We start from the raw sequence: 15,582 nt of genomic DNA on the forward strand, positions 1-15,582 counted from the left end.
AGCTGGGAGATGTAAAGGAGTAGCCAGCTGGTAAATGCCAGTGAAGAATGGCTTTCAGATTTCCCAGACAAGAGTAGAAAGAGTCTGTGTCAGAGCACTTTGATAGTGTGTTTCTTTCTTTTTTCCTTTGGTGTTTTGAGACAGGGTTTCTCTGTGGTTTTGGAGCCTGTCCTGGAACTAGCTCTTGTAGACCAGGCTGGTCTCGAACTCACAGAGATCCGCCTGCCTCTGCCTCCCAAGTGCTGGGATTAAAGGCGTGCGCCACCACTGCCCAGCTTCATTCAATATTTTAAAACCTACATTTTAAACGTTGTTAACAAAATTAAACACAGTAGCTACCATGTTTAAATACTTGATTCCAGCATTGTGAGGCATACATCTTTTAACAGATTTCATAAAGAAGTTCATATGATAACCTTTATTATTTTATTTTATTTTTAAAGGTTAAGTTTATTGAATATACTGCAGGAGGGCAATGAACTGAGCAGTAACTAGAGGTCTGCTTGCATCATAGGGCAATGGACTGTAAGAGTCTCTATTCGGGAGAAGTAGCATTATAGTTAGGGTGTTTCCAGATGTATGATTGATACTGTTTGAAGGTGAACAGCCCTTGATCGAAGAGAGGTCTGGCGCTTAATAAAAGGAATCCCACACTAGCTCAGAACTAAGAAATATACAGGTATTTATTAATAGATAAAACTTGTTTGCAGTCTATAGGTTTCTGTTTTAAGTTTTTGTCTGGTAGGTAATGATCTGTAACTTAACCTCCGAATGGGGACATAGTGACACTTCTTCTGTGACATGTGCTATTCCAGAGCAATCTAACAATTTGATTTTGATAACACATTTGAACTTATTATTTATTGAATTTATTATTAATTTATACTGGGTTCCACTAGTACCTTGGAATTAGAGCCAATTGCCTTGGCTCAGTTTTGTAACCAGTTTATTAACAATGGGAGGTCAGCAGTAAAATCAAAGTATAAATGTGAAAATCATTTTTTATGATGGAAATTGGCTGAGTGGTAGTATTGCAGGCCTTTAGTCCAACACAGATTCAGACGCAGGCAGATCTCTGTGAGTTTGAGGCAAGCTTGGACTTTCAGGACAGCCAAAGTGAAACCCTGCCTTGAAAAAAACCAAAACATAAGGAAAGATGGCAGCTGATTCCGAGGTAGCCCTTGCTGTATTTGACAGTGCGCTGGGGAAAGCTGAGTTCTGGACAGTGGGCTCTGAACTTGTGAAAGAGGACATGGGGTCCTGTTGGATGGAAACATCCTGGAGACAAGCCTTTGGAAAGCTGAGGTAGAGAACTGTTGTGAGTTTGAGGCCAGGCTGCCTCCTCTGCTCACCCATTGGCTCACACTGGCCATTCTTTCTTTTGGGGGTCAAGGTTTTGCTATGGAGTCTTAGCCTGGCCTCAGTCTGGCTTTGTATCCCAGGCTGGGGTCAAACTTGTCATCATGTCCCACATCTCAAGTGCTGGGTGTACAGTTGTGTGCCATACTCTGGCATCTTGCGTGAAATTTTATAGACCAGTGTGGAAACTTCCAAGTTCCAAATACAGAATTGAAGTAATAGATGCTCTCTAGAAAAATAGAAATACAGATTAAAATGTAAGGCAGGTGGTGGTGGTGCTGCACTGTCTGGCTAATGAGCTCATGCCACCCATTTATGTATTATTTTTTTTCTTGGCCTTGTGGAGATGGCTCAGCAGCTAAAATGGCTTGCCTGGCAAGTCTGCTGACTTGAACTTGATTCCTCAATCACCGAGGTAGAAGAAGACAGCTACCTTCTAAAAGTTGTTTGCTGAGCCCTGCACGATGCCTATGTATCTGTCCTCACACACATGCCTTATACACACAGAAAAATATGAAACATTTTAGATATACTTTTTTTTAAGGATTTGTTTCCCAATTGACTTGTTTTTATGATTATTTTACTGTCACAAATGTAATAGTCAAATAGCAGATTCATGCCCTACATTTCTTTCCTGATTAAATAGTAACAGAAACATACCCAAACTGAAAAGAACTGAATTACAATACTGCTTTATGTTCTAGATAAATACCTACAGTTTAGAGAGAAGGATTTTTCATAGACATAGGAAATGTACATGATAAACTCATACTTAACATCTTTAGAATATTGTTTCATTCTGTGCTTGATGGATATATGTGGACATGTGTACCAAAACACACACTGGAAGTCAGAAGACATTGTGGATTTGGTTCTCTCCTTCTTCCTTTATGTAGGTTCTGGGGTTCAAACTCTGATTTGCCAACCTTGTGTGGCAAAGCTCCTTTACCCACTGAGCCTTCTTGGCACCTTTAGTTTATACTTTCAAACACAGCTTACATTTTGCATTTTTATTAATCTATCGTATATATATGTCATATATATTGTTTTATTATCATATATATTGTGCCTTGTTTTAGTAGACCTTGGATGTACCATAAAGTACTGAAAGAAATCATTTCCAACTTTTGGGTATATTGAGAAGAGACCTTTTCAGGGGCAGGATGTTATCAGTATTGCTGCTGTTCTCCTCTGCTTAGTCTTACTTCTCAAGTTATTGCATTTGTATTACTCTGTCATTTTTTTAGGTAGAGTTATAAGGTTTCAGGTTACCCAGCTGGCTTTGATTCTAGCTAACAATGACCCTGACTTCTCAATCCTTCTGCCTCGGGCTCTTGAGTGTTGGGATTGTAAATTCGTATTGTTGTGCCTGGATTTATGCAGTGCTGGGGATTGAACCTAGAACTTTACCCATGTCAGGCAAGCACTCTACCGACAGAGCCACATTTTCAGCTCTATACCAGTATTCTTGTATTTGCTGTGTTGAGCATCCTTGCTTATAGGTTTTTGTTGTCTTAATTCTTTATGCTGATCCTTAAATAACTTATTGGCATTTATTTGTCCTTCTTAAAGAAAATGATCAGAATAATTGAATGCATGTGGCGTGAAAAAATAATATAGAAGGATTTCTAATGATAGAAATAATTCCTACTCATTCCTTTGTTTAGATGGAGCCACTTGGGAGCACTTTTAGTTTCTGTCTCTCTGCCATTATTTTTTGTGATAGGTTGAGTTTGAAAGGTCCCCAAAGCCTCATATGCTAAGGTTAGGATTACCAGGAAGAGATTGGGTCATGAGGTCATGGTTTAGTATGTGAGCAGACACTGTAGTAGGTGGAAATTCTATATATCAAACACTATATTGGATACTTTCTAAAATGTATTGTTATTACAGCTAGGAAAGTGAAACCATGTTACATAGTTCAGAAATCAATCTGGTCTGCCTGCTTTCTCTCCTCACGATTGGTTGCCAATGTGAGCCTTTAGGATTTCAGTTCTAAGGTGTGAGAGACTGGAGGAGGGATAGCAGCTAAGAAGTGGAGTGTTTGCTACAAAACTACTGGTGAGTTTAGTGATGGGAGAGAGACTTGTAGATTGACCATGACTTTTCTTTCAGTGAGAGATGATTCTTTGGTTGATTTCTTTAAAGTCGGGAGTCTCAGGTGGCCCAGGCTGGCCTGGAACTCACACAGTGTGCTATTCGACCTGAACTCTCAGTAGTCCTCCTGCCTCAGCTTCCAGGTATTGCAGTATCCAGTGTGAGGTGCCTTCCCAACTTTCCCAGTCTCTGTCTGAGCACCATGTCTTACTGGGATGTAGTTGCAATAGCGCTCGCCAGTCACCTGCAAAGTCTGGGTTAGAGTCACTGCTGTTTCTCTATAGGGTCTTCTGACTTGATCGCTTTGGGAAAATCATCTCCTTTCTGGCTACTTAACCTCATTTGCCCAACTCTAGCCTGTCTAACCATTCCCTTTTCTCCCCCATTTTTACTAACATAATTACAATAGCATACAGCCCATTTAAGTGTCCAGTTCAGTAGATTTTATTGTATCCTGTCGCTGTAGTCAGTTTTAGGACATTTCCATTCCTTTTGAAAGAGTCTGCGTTCCTTGGGTCCTAACTGCCACCCTCAGCCCCAGTGTTGATCAGGGATGGCTTCACATACTACAGTTAGTAATGATGCTGCAAGTGCATGGCCCCTGCTTGCTAAGTGTCTCCACCAGGAGAAATGTGGGTGGTTTCCACAGGCTCGCCAGTGTCTCAACTCAGGCTTCTCTTCGTGTAATTCTCTTCCCCAGCTCTTCCCACGCAGACCTCTTTTCTTTTTATAGGATGTGCCGTGGCAACTCTAGCCTTTTCTTTTTAGAATTGTCTTTACCTATAAGTCTGAACTCAGCCGTTCCCTTCCTGAAGAACATGTGGGTTCTCCCACTTGAGACCTGGAACTGTTGCTGGTTTTCAGCAGCACTTTACAGTTACCCATTTCTGTAACCCTTTGCTGTGGCCCTTCTTCCTATTAAGGATCTAGAAGGAAGGCAGGACCTTATTTGTAGCTGGAAGGCCCGATTCCCGGTGCTTGGCCCAGTGCTGGTTCTCAGTAGCATGGTAGAAGCAGTTAGTCTTGTTGGCTTGATGCGGTCCGAGACCATGATGTATTCATTCTCCTATTTGTAAACAATTGGACAACTTCTGTTTCTGGTTTCTCTGCTGTAACATCTGCTTTACTCTTGGGACAGCTGAAATTGTGATAACCCTTTAATCACTTTAGTAATTTTGAGATTTGATTTAATTTTAGCAGGCATTATTGATTTATTCTACAGTTTTGGTTCTTTTTTTCTTGTATAGTTTTAAGAAGAGATATAAACCCCAGTGACTACATGGGGTGAGCATATGGTCTTAACCGCTACAGTTACACTGACCATATTGATCCAGAAGTTAATGTCAGCCCTCTGCCCTGTGTCATTTTCTGAAGTCTTTGTTTGCTAGTTTTGGTAATTAGTTTAGATACCATCTATAGTATTGGTAATGAACCCATCCCTAGGTTCTTTGGTCTGAACCCAGCTCCTCAAGCTCATACAGATCCAGCAGGTACTCATTGCTCCCACTGGACAGCTATCTGGTAGGTGTTGTATCGTGATTCTTGCTTTCTCTTCCCTTAGGTCTGTCCTGCTTTTCAGCCTCTCATTTCAGAGCAGCACTTCCCCAGACCCAGTACTTCAAGCCACAACTCCAAAGGATTTCTGATTTTCATGAAGTTAGGACTTTCAATGTAGTATACAAGCTGAGCATAGGCTATAATACTAATGTCTGGGAGGCTGGGCAAGGAGAATGGCTTCAAGTTTACGGCCGATGTGGTCTGCATGTCATGTTGGTGGCCATTCATACCTTCACACGGAGACTCTGAATGTGTCTTAGGTCAGCATGAGTAGCAGGTCCATGGAGGTAGGACTCTCTCCTGCTCACAGGTCTCTCACACGCTGTAAATTCCATCAGTAAATACGGGTTATTTGAGTGAGCCTCGCAGCCAGCCCTTGTTCTGTCTTGTCATACTTCTAGTCTCTCCCTCTAAGATATAGTCTACATTCTCTATCTTTACTGCTGTGACTCTAATACTTGTCTGTCTGTGACTCCTTTTCATGTTAGAATTTTCTTACATGGTCCTGGTTTATATATATACAAAATAGTTTTGTAAATATTTGCTACTGTCTTAGTTAGGATTTCATTCCTGTGAAAAGACACCATGACCATCGTAACTCTTACAGAGAAAAACATTTAATTGGGCTCACAATTCAGAGGTTTAGTTCATTATCATCATTGTGGGACGTGGCGGCATGCAGGTGGACATGGTGCTAGATAAGAAGTTGGAGAGTTGTACCTCAGGATCTGCAGGCAGCAGGAAGAGACAGTCACACTGAGTGTGGCTTTAGCATTTGAGACCTCAGAGCCCGCCCCCAGTGACTTAACAGTTCTCCAACAAAGTCACACCCACTCCTGCAAGGTCACACCTCCTAATAGTGCTGCCTCCTGTGAACCTTTGGGGGTCATTTTTTTTTCTCTCCAGACCAGCACAACAATAATCATGAATAAATTTTGGGAACAGTTCTTTGGTATACACAGACACACACATTGTTTCTCTCGTATTAAAGACAAAATCAAATTTGCATGCAAATGAATGTTTGAACTTAATTTTGTATAAGAAATTAAATCTTGTCTAAATGTTTGATACCACAGGACACAGAGGGCATCTTTAGTGTTTTCCAGAATTGATTGCTATTTTGATTTTATAATCTAGTTTTAGTTCTGAGAAAAATGCTTCATATAAATAATAGTACAGAGGTATCCTCTTTTCATTGTTTGAGTTCATACTTACAAAATAAACATAAACAGGACACATAAACATAGTTACAAAATAAACAAAAAGTACATTTTAACAAAATAAACATCTTATCTGCTTGTTTGGTACATCCATCATAACTGAGCCCTGTTCTGAGTTCATCATAAAACATATGGAGTCTGCTTGTTTCTGTGCTTAAGCTTGGCTTGAGGACTCATGGAATTGATTGTTTGATTTTTCTCTGTCCTTCTGTCCATCAATTCATCCATTTTGTTTTTGCATTTCAATCAAAGCTTCCCTTCCTCTCCTCATCCCAGTTCCTCCCACCCCACTCCATCCACTCCTCCTCCATTGTTTCTCTTTGGATACAGGCAGACAGACCTCCCTGCCATGGATATCTACCAGCCATGGTATGTCAGGTAGCAGTGAGGCTGGGCACCTTATCTGTTAGAACTGGATGAGGCAGTCTGGTAGCAAGAATTACTTGTTATAAAAGGTCAAAATGTACTGAAATACCTGGGATTGCAAGTAGCCTAAACTAATAAAGTGTAGAACAGAAAAGGGGAGAAAGCCTTCCTCCTCATGTCCTCCCATCTGTCAGTTCTTCCTTCCTGTGGATGAATAGTGATATCAGAATTTGAAAATTGTTATGATGTTCAATAAGATTTTTTTAGTATCTACTGTACTAGTTCATTTAGGGAATACTGTATGTGTACATATTTTACATTTACTCTGTGTCTGTCTGTGTATGTGTGGGTGTACATGCTCCACAACACAGATAGTGGATGACTGTTCTTTCCTTCTGCCACATGGGTCCTGAATATCAAACTTGGGTCTCTGGGATCCGTGTGCTTTATCCACTGGTCATATCGGCAGATCCATACTATTTCTCGCATAGATCAGCTTTTATTATTTTCTAGTATCTGGGAAAATACATGTTCTGAGGGAAGAGCTAGAATGGTAGGAAACTGATGAGGGCTGTCACATCTGAAAGCAAAGCTCAGGCATCTGTCTGTCACCCTGGTTAAATGTAGCCATTTTGTGGGACTGTGACCATCTGAATGTTAGTGCCTGTTTTTGTATTTATTTTACTGAGCTATTTTATGTGTATGGGCATTTTGTTTGCATGTATGTGTCTACACCGTGTGTGTGTGTTTGATATCCTCAGAGGTCAGAAGCAGGTATTGGATCCCCTAGAATCCATCTGGCATTATTGATGGTTGGGCACCACCACCTGGATGCTGAGGCTGGGAACTCAGTCTGGGTCCTCTGCACATGAAATAAGTGCTCTTAATTGCTGAGCACTTATTTTTGTATTTTATTTGGCTTTTGGAAATAAGATCTTTCATGTGATACATGGTGACCTGGGATTCTGCGCATAGCCCAGGCTACCCTTGAATCCCTGATCCTTCTGTCTGGGACTACAGACGCGGCCCACCAGTCAGGCTTAGAGAAAAGTAATGAGTGGTGACGTTGATAGAAGCCATTTGTCCTTGACCTTTATAGGGACAATTTGTTGCTGAAAGAGAGATTAATATATTTGATGGGACTCTGGGTGATGTCAGATTTATTTATTTATTTATTTATTTGGTAAAGACTTACTGTGTGCTTAAGTATGTGTTTTCATCAAACTTAAAGTCGTATGACTAAGGAGTGCTTTGTGTGGATCTGCATTGCCTCAATTTGGAGATACTGCGGAGGTGACCTAACTGCATCCACAGTGGCTGTTTCTGTGTTTCAGATGCAGTGCATGTTTTAGTAGCTTGCACTGTGGCTATATACAGAATCCTCAGTTGTGGTTTCTAGTGCAAGTTTAGAGAATTATGTTACTACTCCACATTCCTGCCTAGCCCGCCCCCTAGTGGCCATTCTTCCCAGATGTGATTATGTCTGGTCAGCTACCCCATGTTTCCTAAGAAAGGATTCTCTTGTTCAGGCTCCTGCCTCACCACACATTGTAATTATTATTTGAAAATGGTAGCATATTGAGGTAGTTCTAAATTACTATATGTGATCAAATTAGTTAAGATAGTGCTTGATAGATGAACCAGTTCACTTAATGAACAGTTTAATTTGCATTATCTTCCTGAGTTGCTATCAAATGTCATTAATTTTGCAGGAGATTATTTTTAGGTAGAAATCTTGAGGAGAAACTCACAAGTCAGCTGGGCTGTGGTGGTGCTTGCCTTTAGTCCCAGTACTTGGAAGATATAGGCAGGAGGATTCCTGTGATTTCGAGGCCATCCTGATCTACTGAGCGAATTTCAGGACAGCCATGGTACAGAGAAACCCTGTCCCAAAATAAAATAAAATAGAATATAAAAAAGAGAAATATAGAAAGAAAAATCTTGTGAGTCTGCTGCAGTTTTCAGTAAGTTTTAGAATGTCCAGGGGAGCTGGGCTGTATTAGATTTTTGTCTGTGTGTGTGTATGTTTGTACACGTGCACACATACGTGACAGTATGCATTCCCATGTGGGACTGTGTGAGAGCAGAGACTGATAGCAGTCCCTACTACTCATGGCTGTCCACCTTAACTTTTGGAGGCCTCTCTTAGTGAGTCTTGGGCTTACCAGTTGTCTAGACAGGTGAACTGTTGCTCTCTGGAGCTCCTAATCTGCATGCCCTTCTCTCCCCCAAAGTAGGGTTTGCAGGCATGAGTGGCCATGCGTCTTTTGTGTGGGTTTTCATGCTTCTGTAGCAAGTGCTTTACTCAAGTCAATTGAAAATGCATTGAATCTAACCTACTAAACTGTAGAATAGTGTAGCCGCCTTTGCTGTCCTCAGAACATTTAGACAAGCCTGTAGTCAGGCAGAGGGCTTTGTAGTAGTGCTTAGCTGCTATAATTCATTGACTTGCAGGTGTGCTTTCATGTCATCTAAAGTTCAGCAAGTGGGTTTCAAGCCAGTTTTAACTAGGAAATATAGCTGCTTTTGTCCTTGTCTTAACAGTTGTTTTTTTTTTTTTAAATACCAATCCCAGGTCCCCCCTCCTCTTCTTCACTCTCCCCTTCCCCCACCCTATCCCCATCTGCTCCTTGGAGAGGGTAAGACCTCTGCCGGGAAGTCAACAAAATGTGTCCCATCACCTCTTTGAGGCAGGACCAAGTGTCGTGTCCCCCAGTCTCTCCATAGGGAATGTGCTCCACAAAGTCAGTTCACGCATTAGAGTTAGATCCTGGTCCCACTGCCAGCGGCTCCATATACTGCCCAGGCCACTCCATCTTACAGTTTTTTGTTTAATTGTTTCCTTTGTTTTGAGACAGTGTCATGGAACCCAGGCCAGCCTTGAATTTGAGCTTGCTACGTAGCCACAAATGACCTTGAACTCCTCCTGCTGTTTCTACCCACATTTTCCAAGAGCTGGGGTTACAGGCCAACACCATCAAGCCCAGTTTATGTGCTGCCCAGGTTTGCCCCTAGGCTTAAGCCCTCTTCCAGCCTCTCCCTTTTCTCTTGAGACAGTCTTTGTTGAGCGCAAGCCAGCCCTTGAATTCACCATTCTCCTCCAGAGTGCTGGGATTATAAAAAAGCCATCACAGGGGCAGTTCTGAGAGTCTTGACTAACAAGTCCTGTGAGTCTCACCTCATGCTACAGAAAAGCTGAGCCTCCTCTTTCTCCTCTCCACTCCCATAGCCATCGATTTCCTGTGTCTTTATAAAATGCTAGATACAGTTTCGTTTACCTATTTTTGTTTTAGGGTTTTTGCTTTGTCTGGAGATTATATGCTTTAGGAATTTATCAAACATGGAAATATTCATGTATTCTAAGATAGTAAACCGCTCTTCAGTCTAGTACTAGTTATTGTAACTTGTGAGGCATAGAGTCCAGGTTTAATCATTTCAGCTGTACTCGTAGATCGGGTCACTAATCTACTGTTCTTTGACTTCCTCACAGGTAACACAGGTAGCCAGACAGCCGGGACCCCCAGCCCCTTCCCCTTACTCAGCACATGAAATAAACAAGGGGCATCCCAATCTTGCGGCCACGCCCCCGGGACATGCATCGTCCCCTGGACTCTCTCAAGTAAGAAATGCAGGTTTTCTGTGTTGTTTTCTTTTAAAAGACATTTCTTTATAATCCTTGTATTTCAGTTTCTCTAAATTCGACTCTGCTCACTGGCAGTTAGTGCAGAGCTCTTGAAGGCTCGGGTCCCTGTCCTGTGTGTCTGCTGGCAGCTGGAATTTACACTTTTTGTCTTGGGGTGTTTAAGAAAGAAACTGACTTTATATTTAGTTTTTCCCGTTTGTTTGAGAAATTGGTCAGTGATTCTAAAACTAGTTAAGAGAAGATACTTAGATGTGCTGAACCTGCCTTTTTGTGTCCTCCGCCCTTCCTGTTTCTTTTTGGTGGAGGGGACAGTGCTTTTCTGCTTCTGTGAAAGGCAGATGGCCTTTTTTATGGGGTAACTTGGGTCTCCCCCCAGGAATTCTTGGGTTTGCTTTGTATCAGGACTCTCTCAGCAGGTTTTGCTTGATGGGCAGCACAGAGGTTCATCCTACTTTATAGCATCACTGGGTCTCCTATATCCTTTGCCCTTCCCTAGATACTGTCCTGTGACCACATGTTCTTTTCCCTTGTGCTTGAGAGTGGTCTAAACTTAGGAAGCCTCTGGGAAAGGAAGCCTGGTCCCCTGGAAGAACGACAGGCACTTGTAGCCGCTGAGCCATCTCTCCAGCCTCCATTTAAAACTTTTGTTTTCATAGTTTAGGCTTCTAAAGTTAATAAAAACAATTCTAAAACTGATGATTATGACGTTTAGTGTTATTAATCAGAGTTTATGTTTCCAACAGGAATTATAATTTGCTAGATCATAATCCATTTGTTGCTCTGTTAAGGACTATATGAATTAATTTTTCATGGATTTTGTGAAATGCTTGTTTTTATATAATAGAACTTCAATTTTAAATATTTAAGGGCTGGAGAGATGGCTCAGTGGTTAAGAGCACTGGCTGTTCTTTCAGAGGTTCTGAGTTCAATTCCCAGCACCCACATGGTGGCTCACAATCATCTCTAGTGGAATCTGATGCCCTTTTCGCGCATAAAGTTGTATATGAAAATAGAGCATTCATACATTAAATAAATAAACCTTTATTTAAACTCTTTTTACTTAGCTCTTAGACAGAACTGTCTAACCTGTTATTAAGGTATATTAGTCTGAATCTCATCAAGAGAAAATTGCAGCAGCTTGAGTAGGGAATCTTGAGTATAATGAATTAAGAATAACGATTGTAGTGGAGATGGGTTGAATGAAAAGAAGGTACTCTGAGGATGTAAGAAGGGCAGATGGGTGAAGGGGAAACAAAAACCCGTTTCTAGGGCTGACGTCGAAGCTGTGACTCCTTATAGTAGAAAGGTCTCTAGTGCTGCACAGTTGAGCTTGCTCACAGTGCTTCCTTTGGAACCTGCTAGAACCTGTAGAATGTTGGGAAAGTTTTTTTTTCTTGCATTGATCTCTAACAAAGAGCTGCTGCAGTGCAAATGGTCCAGGCCTTACAGTGACGTTAAGTGAATGGGTTAGGAGTCACCAGTGGTGGAAGCTGTGGCGCAAGCTGTGCTTGCTGCGGAATTTCCTTTTGTCCTCTTCCTCACTAAAATTAAAACTTCCAAATGACTTTAGAAGTTAGCCGCATACTGAAATACAGTACTCATTGATGTGGGATGTCCTCCTGTATATGTGTTGCTTTGCTTTTATTAGTTAATGAATAAAGCTGCTTTGCACTTTCTGTTCTGTTTCCTTCTAGGGTCTTTGAAAAGTTGAAGATAAATATTTATAGTTTTCCTTAGTCATGATAAAAAATAAATTAGATATGAAACTTTCCAAATACAAATAGACTAAATATTATAAGTGTAGTTGTTGGTTAACACCTGTTTTGTTATATGTAATTTTACTATGTTAAACTTAATACCTTCTTTTTTTAATTAGACAGAAAAGGGGAAATGATGTGAGATGTCCTGTACATGTGTTACTTTTATTGGTTGATGAATAAAGCTGTTTCGGCCAATGGCTTAGCAGAGTAAAGCCAGGCAGGAAGTCTGAACAGAGGTAGAGAGTAGGCAGATTCAAAGAGATGCCATGTAGCTGTTGAAGGAGACAGACTCCAGAACTACTGGTAAGCCACAGCCTTGTGGCAATATACATATTAATAAAAATTGGCTAATTTAAGATAAAAGAGCTAGGTAAAAATATGCCTAAGCTGTTGACCAAGCAGTGTTGTAATTAATATAGTTTCTACGTGATTATTTGGTTCTGGGCAGCCGGGAAACAAATGAGCAGTCTCCGCTTACAATTCATTGCATAGAAAATGCAAAAGGAACTCTTAAACTTTGTGCAATTTTTAAAATATAGTATATTATTAGTTTGTTTTCTATTGCTGTGAAGAGACACCATGATCATAGCAACTCTTACAAAGGAAAACATTGAACTTTGGTGGCTCGCTTACAGTTCAGAGGTTCAGTCTATTATCATTGTGGGACATGGCAGTGTATAGGCATACATGGTACTGGCTAAGTTGCTATATGTTGATATTCAAGTCAAAGGACGTAGACTGTCCCACTGGTCTTGGCTTGAGATTATATGAGACCTCAAAGCCTGCCCCCACAGCAGCACACACTTCCTCCATCACTACCACACCCTACTCCAATAAGGCCACATCTCCTAATAGTGCCACACTCCCTTTGGGGGCCATTTCCTTTCAAAGCACCGCATTGGACAAGAACAACTTGAGAGTAAAGGATTGATTTCAGCTTACAACCTACAGTGCATCATTGAAGGGAGGCAGGGTAGAAACTTAAACAGGAACCTGGAGGTAGGAAATATAGGAGAGGCTGTGGAGACGCAATGCTTACTGGCTTGCTCCCTGTGCCTTGTTCAGCTTTCTTGCTGATAGTGTACAGGATCAGCAGCACAGGGATGGCCCCACCCAGAATGAGGTGGGCTCTCCCACATCAATCATCAATTTAAAAAGTACACAGTGGGCTTGCCTGCAAGCCAAATGGATGGAGGCTGTGGTTGTTTCAGGAAAATGGCCCCCATAGGCTCATAGGTGTGACCTCGTTGGAGGAAGTATATCACTAGTGGTGGACTTTGAGGTTTCAAAAGCCCATGCCAGGCCTGTCTGTCTGTCTTATCTGTCACCATCCCTTACTCCCTCCCTCCTTCTCTCTTCTTCCTTTTCCTCTTCCTCTCTCCATCTCTGAGTTCCTCTCTCTCCCACTTTGGGTCAGGATGTAGCTTTTAGCTACCGCTCCAGTTGCCATGTGTGTTGTCATGTTCCTGCCATGATGGTCATGTACTAACCCTCTGAAGCTGTAAACAATGCTTTCTTTAGGAGTTGCCTTGGTCATAATGTCTCTATACAGTAACAGAACTGTAGCTAAGACAGAAGCATCTTCTCAATTGAGGTTTTCTATTTTGTGTCAAGTTGACAGAGCTTTAACCAGCATAGGTACATAGTGTCCCCTTTCTGGTTCTGGGTCTTGTTTAAAGGGAGTGGTATGGCTTACTGAGTGGCCCTGGTGGAGATCTACCCTTTGGAGCGGGCTGTAGTTCACCCTTTGTGCTGTTGAGGGAAAGCCGTTCTCAGGAAGGTTCTTTCCTACAAATCTGCCAGGTTGTTAGCTGTTTGCTGCAGGGCACTGCTGCCCCTCCGTACGGCACCAGGCATCTGCTCAGAGTAAGCTGGGCCCATCTGGAAACTGGCCGGCAGAGAAACCAGAGTTTGGAGCCAGGATAGGTGGTTCTGGCTGGAAGGCAATGTCTTCTGAAGGGTGCCTACGTAGCACCCTATGTTGACAATAGTGTTCCAGGTGAGATGCTGAGATAATTTATAGAGCCAGATCCATTTTCCCATCACAGGCAAACAAGGCAACTTTTGATCTGAAAGCAAGCAGCTGACAGTTGGTGAATAAGGAGAGAGAGAGTCCTCCACAACTGAGATTTTTACCTTTTCAGTGTGTGATTTGACCAAAGCAGCTGGTCCAAAGTTCTTCAATGTCCTGAAATCCACTAGAATCGCACAGTTTGCATTTAAGAAAGGATGTGTTCTCAGTGGTATCAGTTGTGAGGCCACAATAGCCATCCTTTCTGTCATTTCATCAGCTCTTTTTAGATACTAGAACACATTAATAGCTAGGAAGCTTAGGAGAAGGACCACCAGTTATTATATTGGGTTCCTTTGTGGGTCTGTCTGCTAAGATTGTGCCTGATTTCATGAGTGGATCCAGTAAGTGAAGAGCATGTGCACACGCGCACCCACCCACATATGCTCCAGGCAGGTGTGTCCCCTCAACTATGTCTGTTTACTTAATGTTCTGAGATAGGGTCTCACTAAGTTGCTCAGGCAGGCCTTGTTTGTGGCAGTCCTCTGTTTCAATCTCTCCCTAGCAAGAAGTACAAGCTTTTGGTACTAAAACAATCATTTTATTTTATTTTTATTATTAGCGTGACTAATCATTTTACTTATTGGTAGCTTTTATGTATTTAGAAAACAATTGTAGTTTCATGACTTCGACAAATAGCCTTACTAAGTAGGGAAGTTTCAAGCTTTATTTTTCCTTGTCATATCTTGTTGCTGAAATAGATGGCTGTTGGATTTCCTTAGAAAGAAGAACAAAGTAAAATTTACAGTTTTATATTTCCTTTCCATCTTTTAAAAAGTACTTTTAAACACAATGGTGGTGACACACACCTTTAATACCAGCACTTGGGAGGTAGAGGCAGATGAATTTTGGTCTCTAAAGTGAGTTCCAGGACAGCCAGAGCTGTTACACAGAGAAACCCTGTCTTGAAAAAAAAATTATGTATATATATTGTTTGCCTGAACAAGTGTGCATTTGTGTATTGACCACATATATGCCTGGTACCCAGGAGGCCAGAAGAGACTGGAGTCAGAACCTCTGGAACTAGAGTTAATGATGACTGTGAGCCACTACATAGGGTGATGGGAACAGAACTTGGGTCATTTGCAAGAGCAACAAGTGCTCTTAATTGCCGACCCATCTCTCAGTCCCTCCTTTCCTCTATCTTGAAGTACATTCTTTGGAGGAAGTGGCGTGTGGAAGCCATCCTTGGGGCTGCTGAAGGTGTCTTGCTGTGTGTAGTACTGACAGCATGCAGGCCCTGTTGGTGCCAACTGCTATTTGCTTGCTTTTGATAATATCTTATCCTACTTAAAAACATTTGAAAAAAAATTAAAAAACTATTGTCTGTTTTCTTGTTTGAGCCTGGGTCTTGTGTAGCTCAGGCTTGCTTGGAATTTACCATATAACTTAGGCTAGCCTTGAACTCAGAACCCTCCTGCCTGGAATTAGAGTACACTGTCATTTTCCACTAGAACAAGTGCTGTCATCTTTCTTCTTCACAGTTGTTATTAACATAAGGAAATAGTA

The 15,582-nt window shown here is 41.6% G+C and overlaps 1 protein-coding gene across 20 annotated transcripts in view; it reads left to right on the plus strand.

The window, feature by feature from the left end:
* The window catches only part of Eif4g3 (eukaryotic translation initiation factor 4 gamma 3), a 226,727-nt gene that overhangs the window by 58,472 nt on the left and 152,673 nt on the right, over positions 1-15,582 (plus strand). For 17 of the 20 annotated variants that reach the window (XR_012907440.1, XM_075945434.1, XM_075945413.1 and 14 more), the window contains exon 3: positions 10,090-10,218. The exons of the other annotated variants lie outside the window; for them this stretch is intronic. Coding sequence is in view for 16 of the 17 variants with exons in the window: in XM_075945434.1 (XP_075801549.1) it covers positions 10,090-10,218 (129 nt within the window). In the remaining variant the exon portion in view is untranslated. The remainder of the gene's footprint in view (positions 1-10,089; positions 10,219-15,582) is intronic. 20 annotated transcript variants of the gene reach the window in all.

The sequence above is a fragment of the Microtus pennsylvanicus genome, chromosome 13 (assembly GCF_037038515.1).
Source record: "Microtus pennsylvanicus isolate mMicPen1 chromosome 13, mMicPen1.hap1, whole genome shotgun sequence".
NCBI lineage: Eukaryota > Metazoa > Chordata > Mammalia > Rodentia > Cricetidae > Microtus > Microtus pennsylvanicus.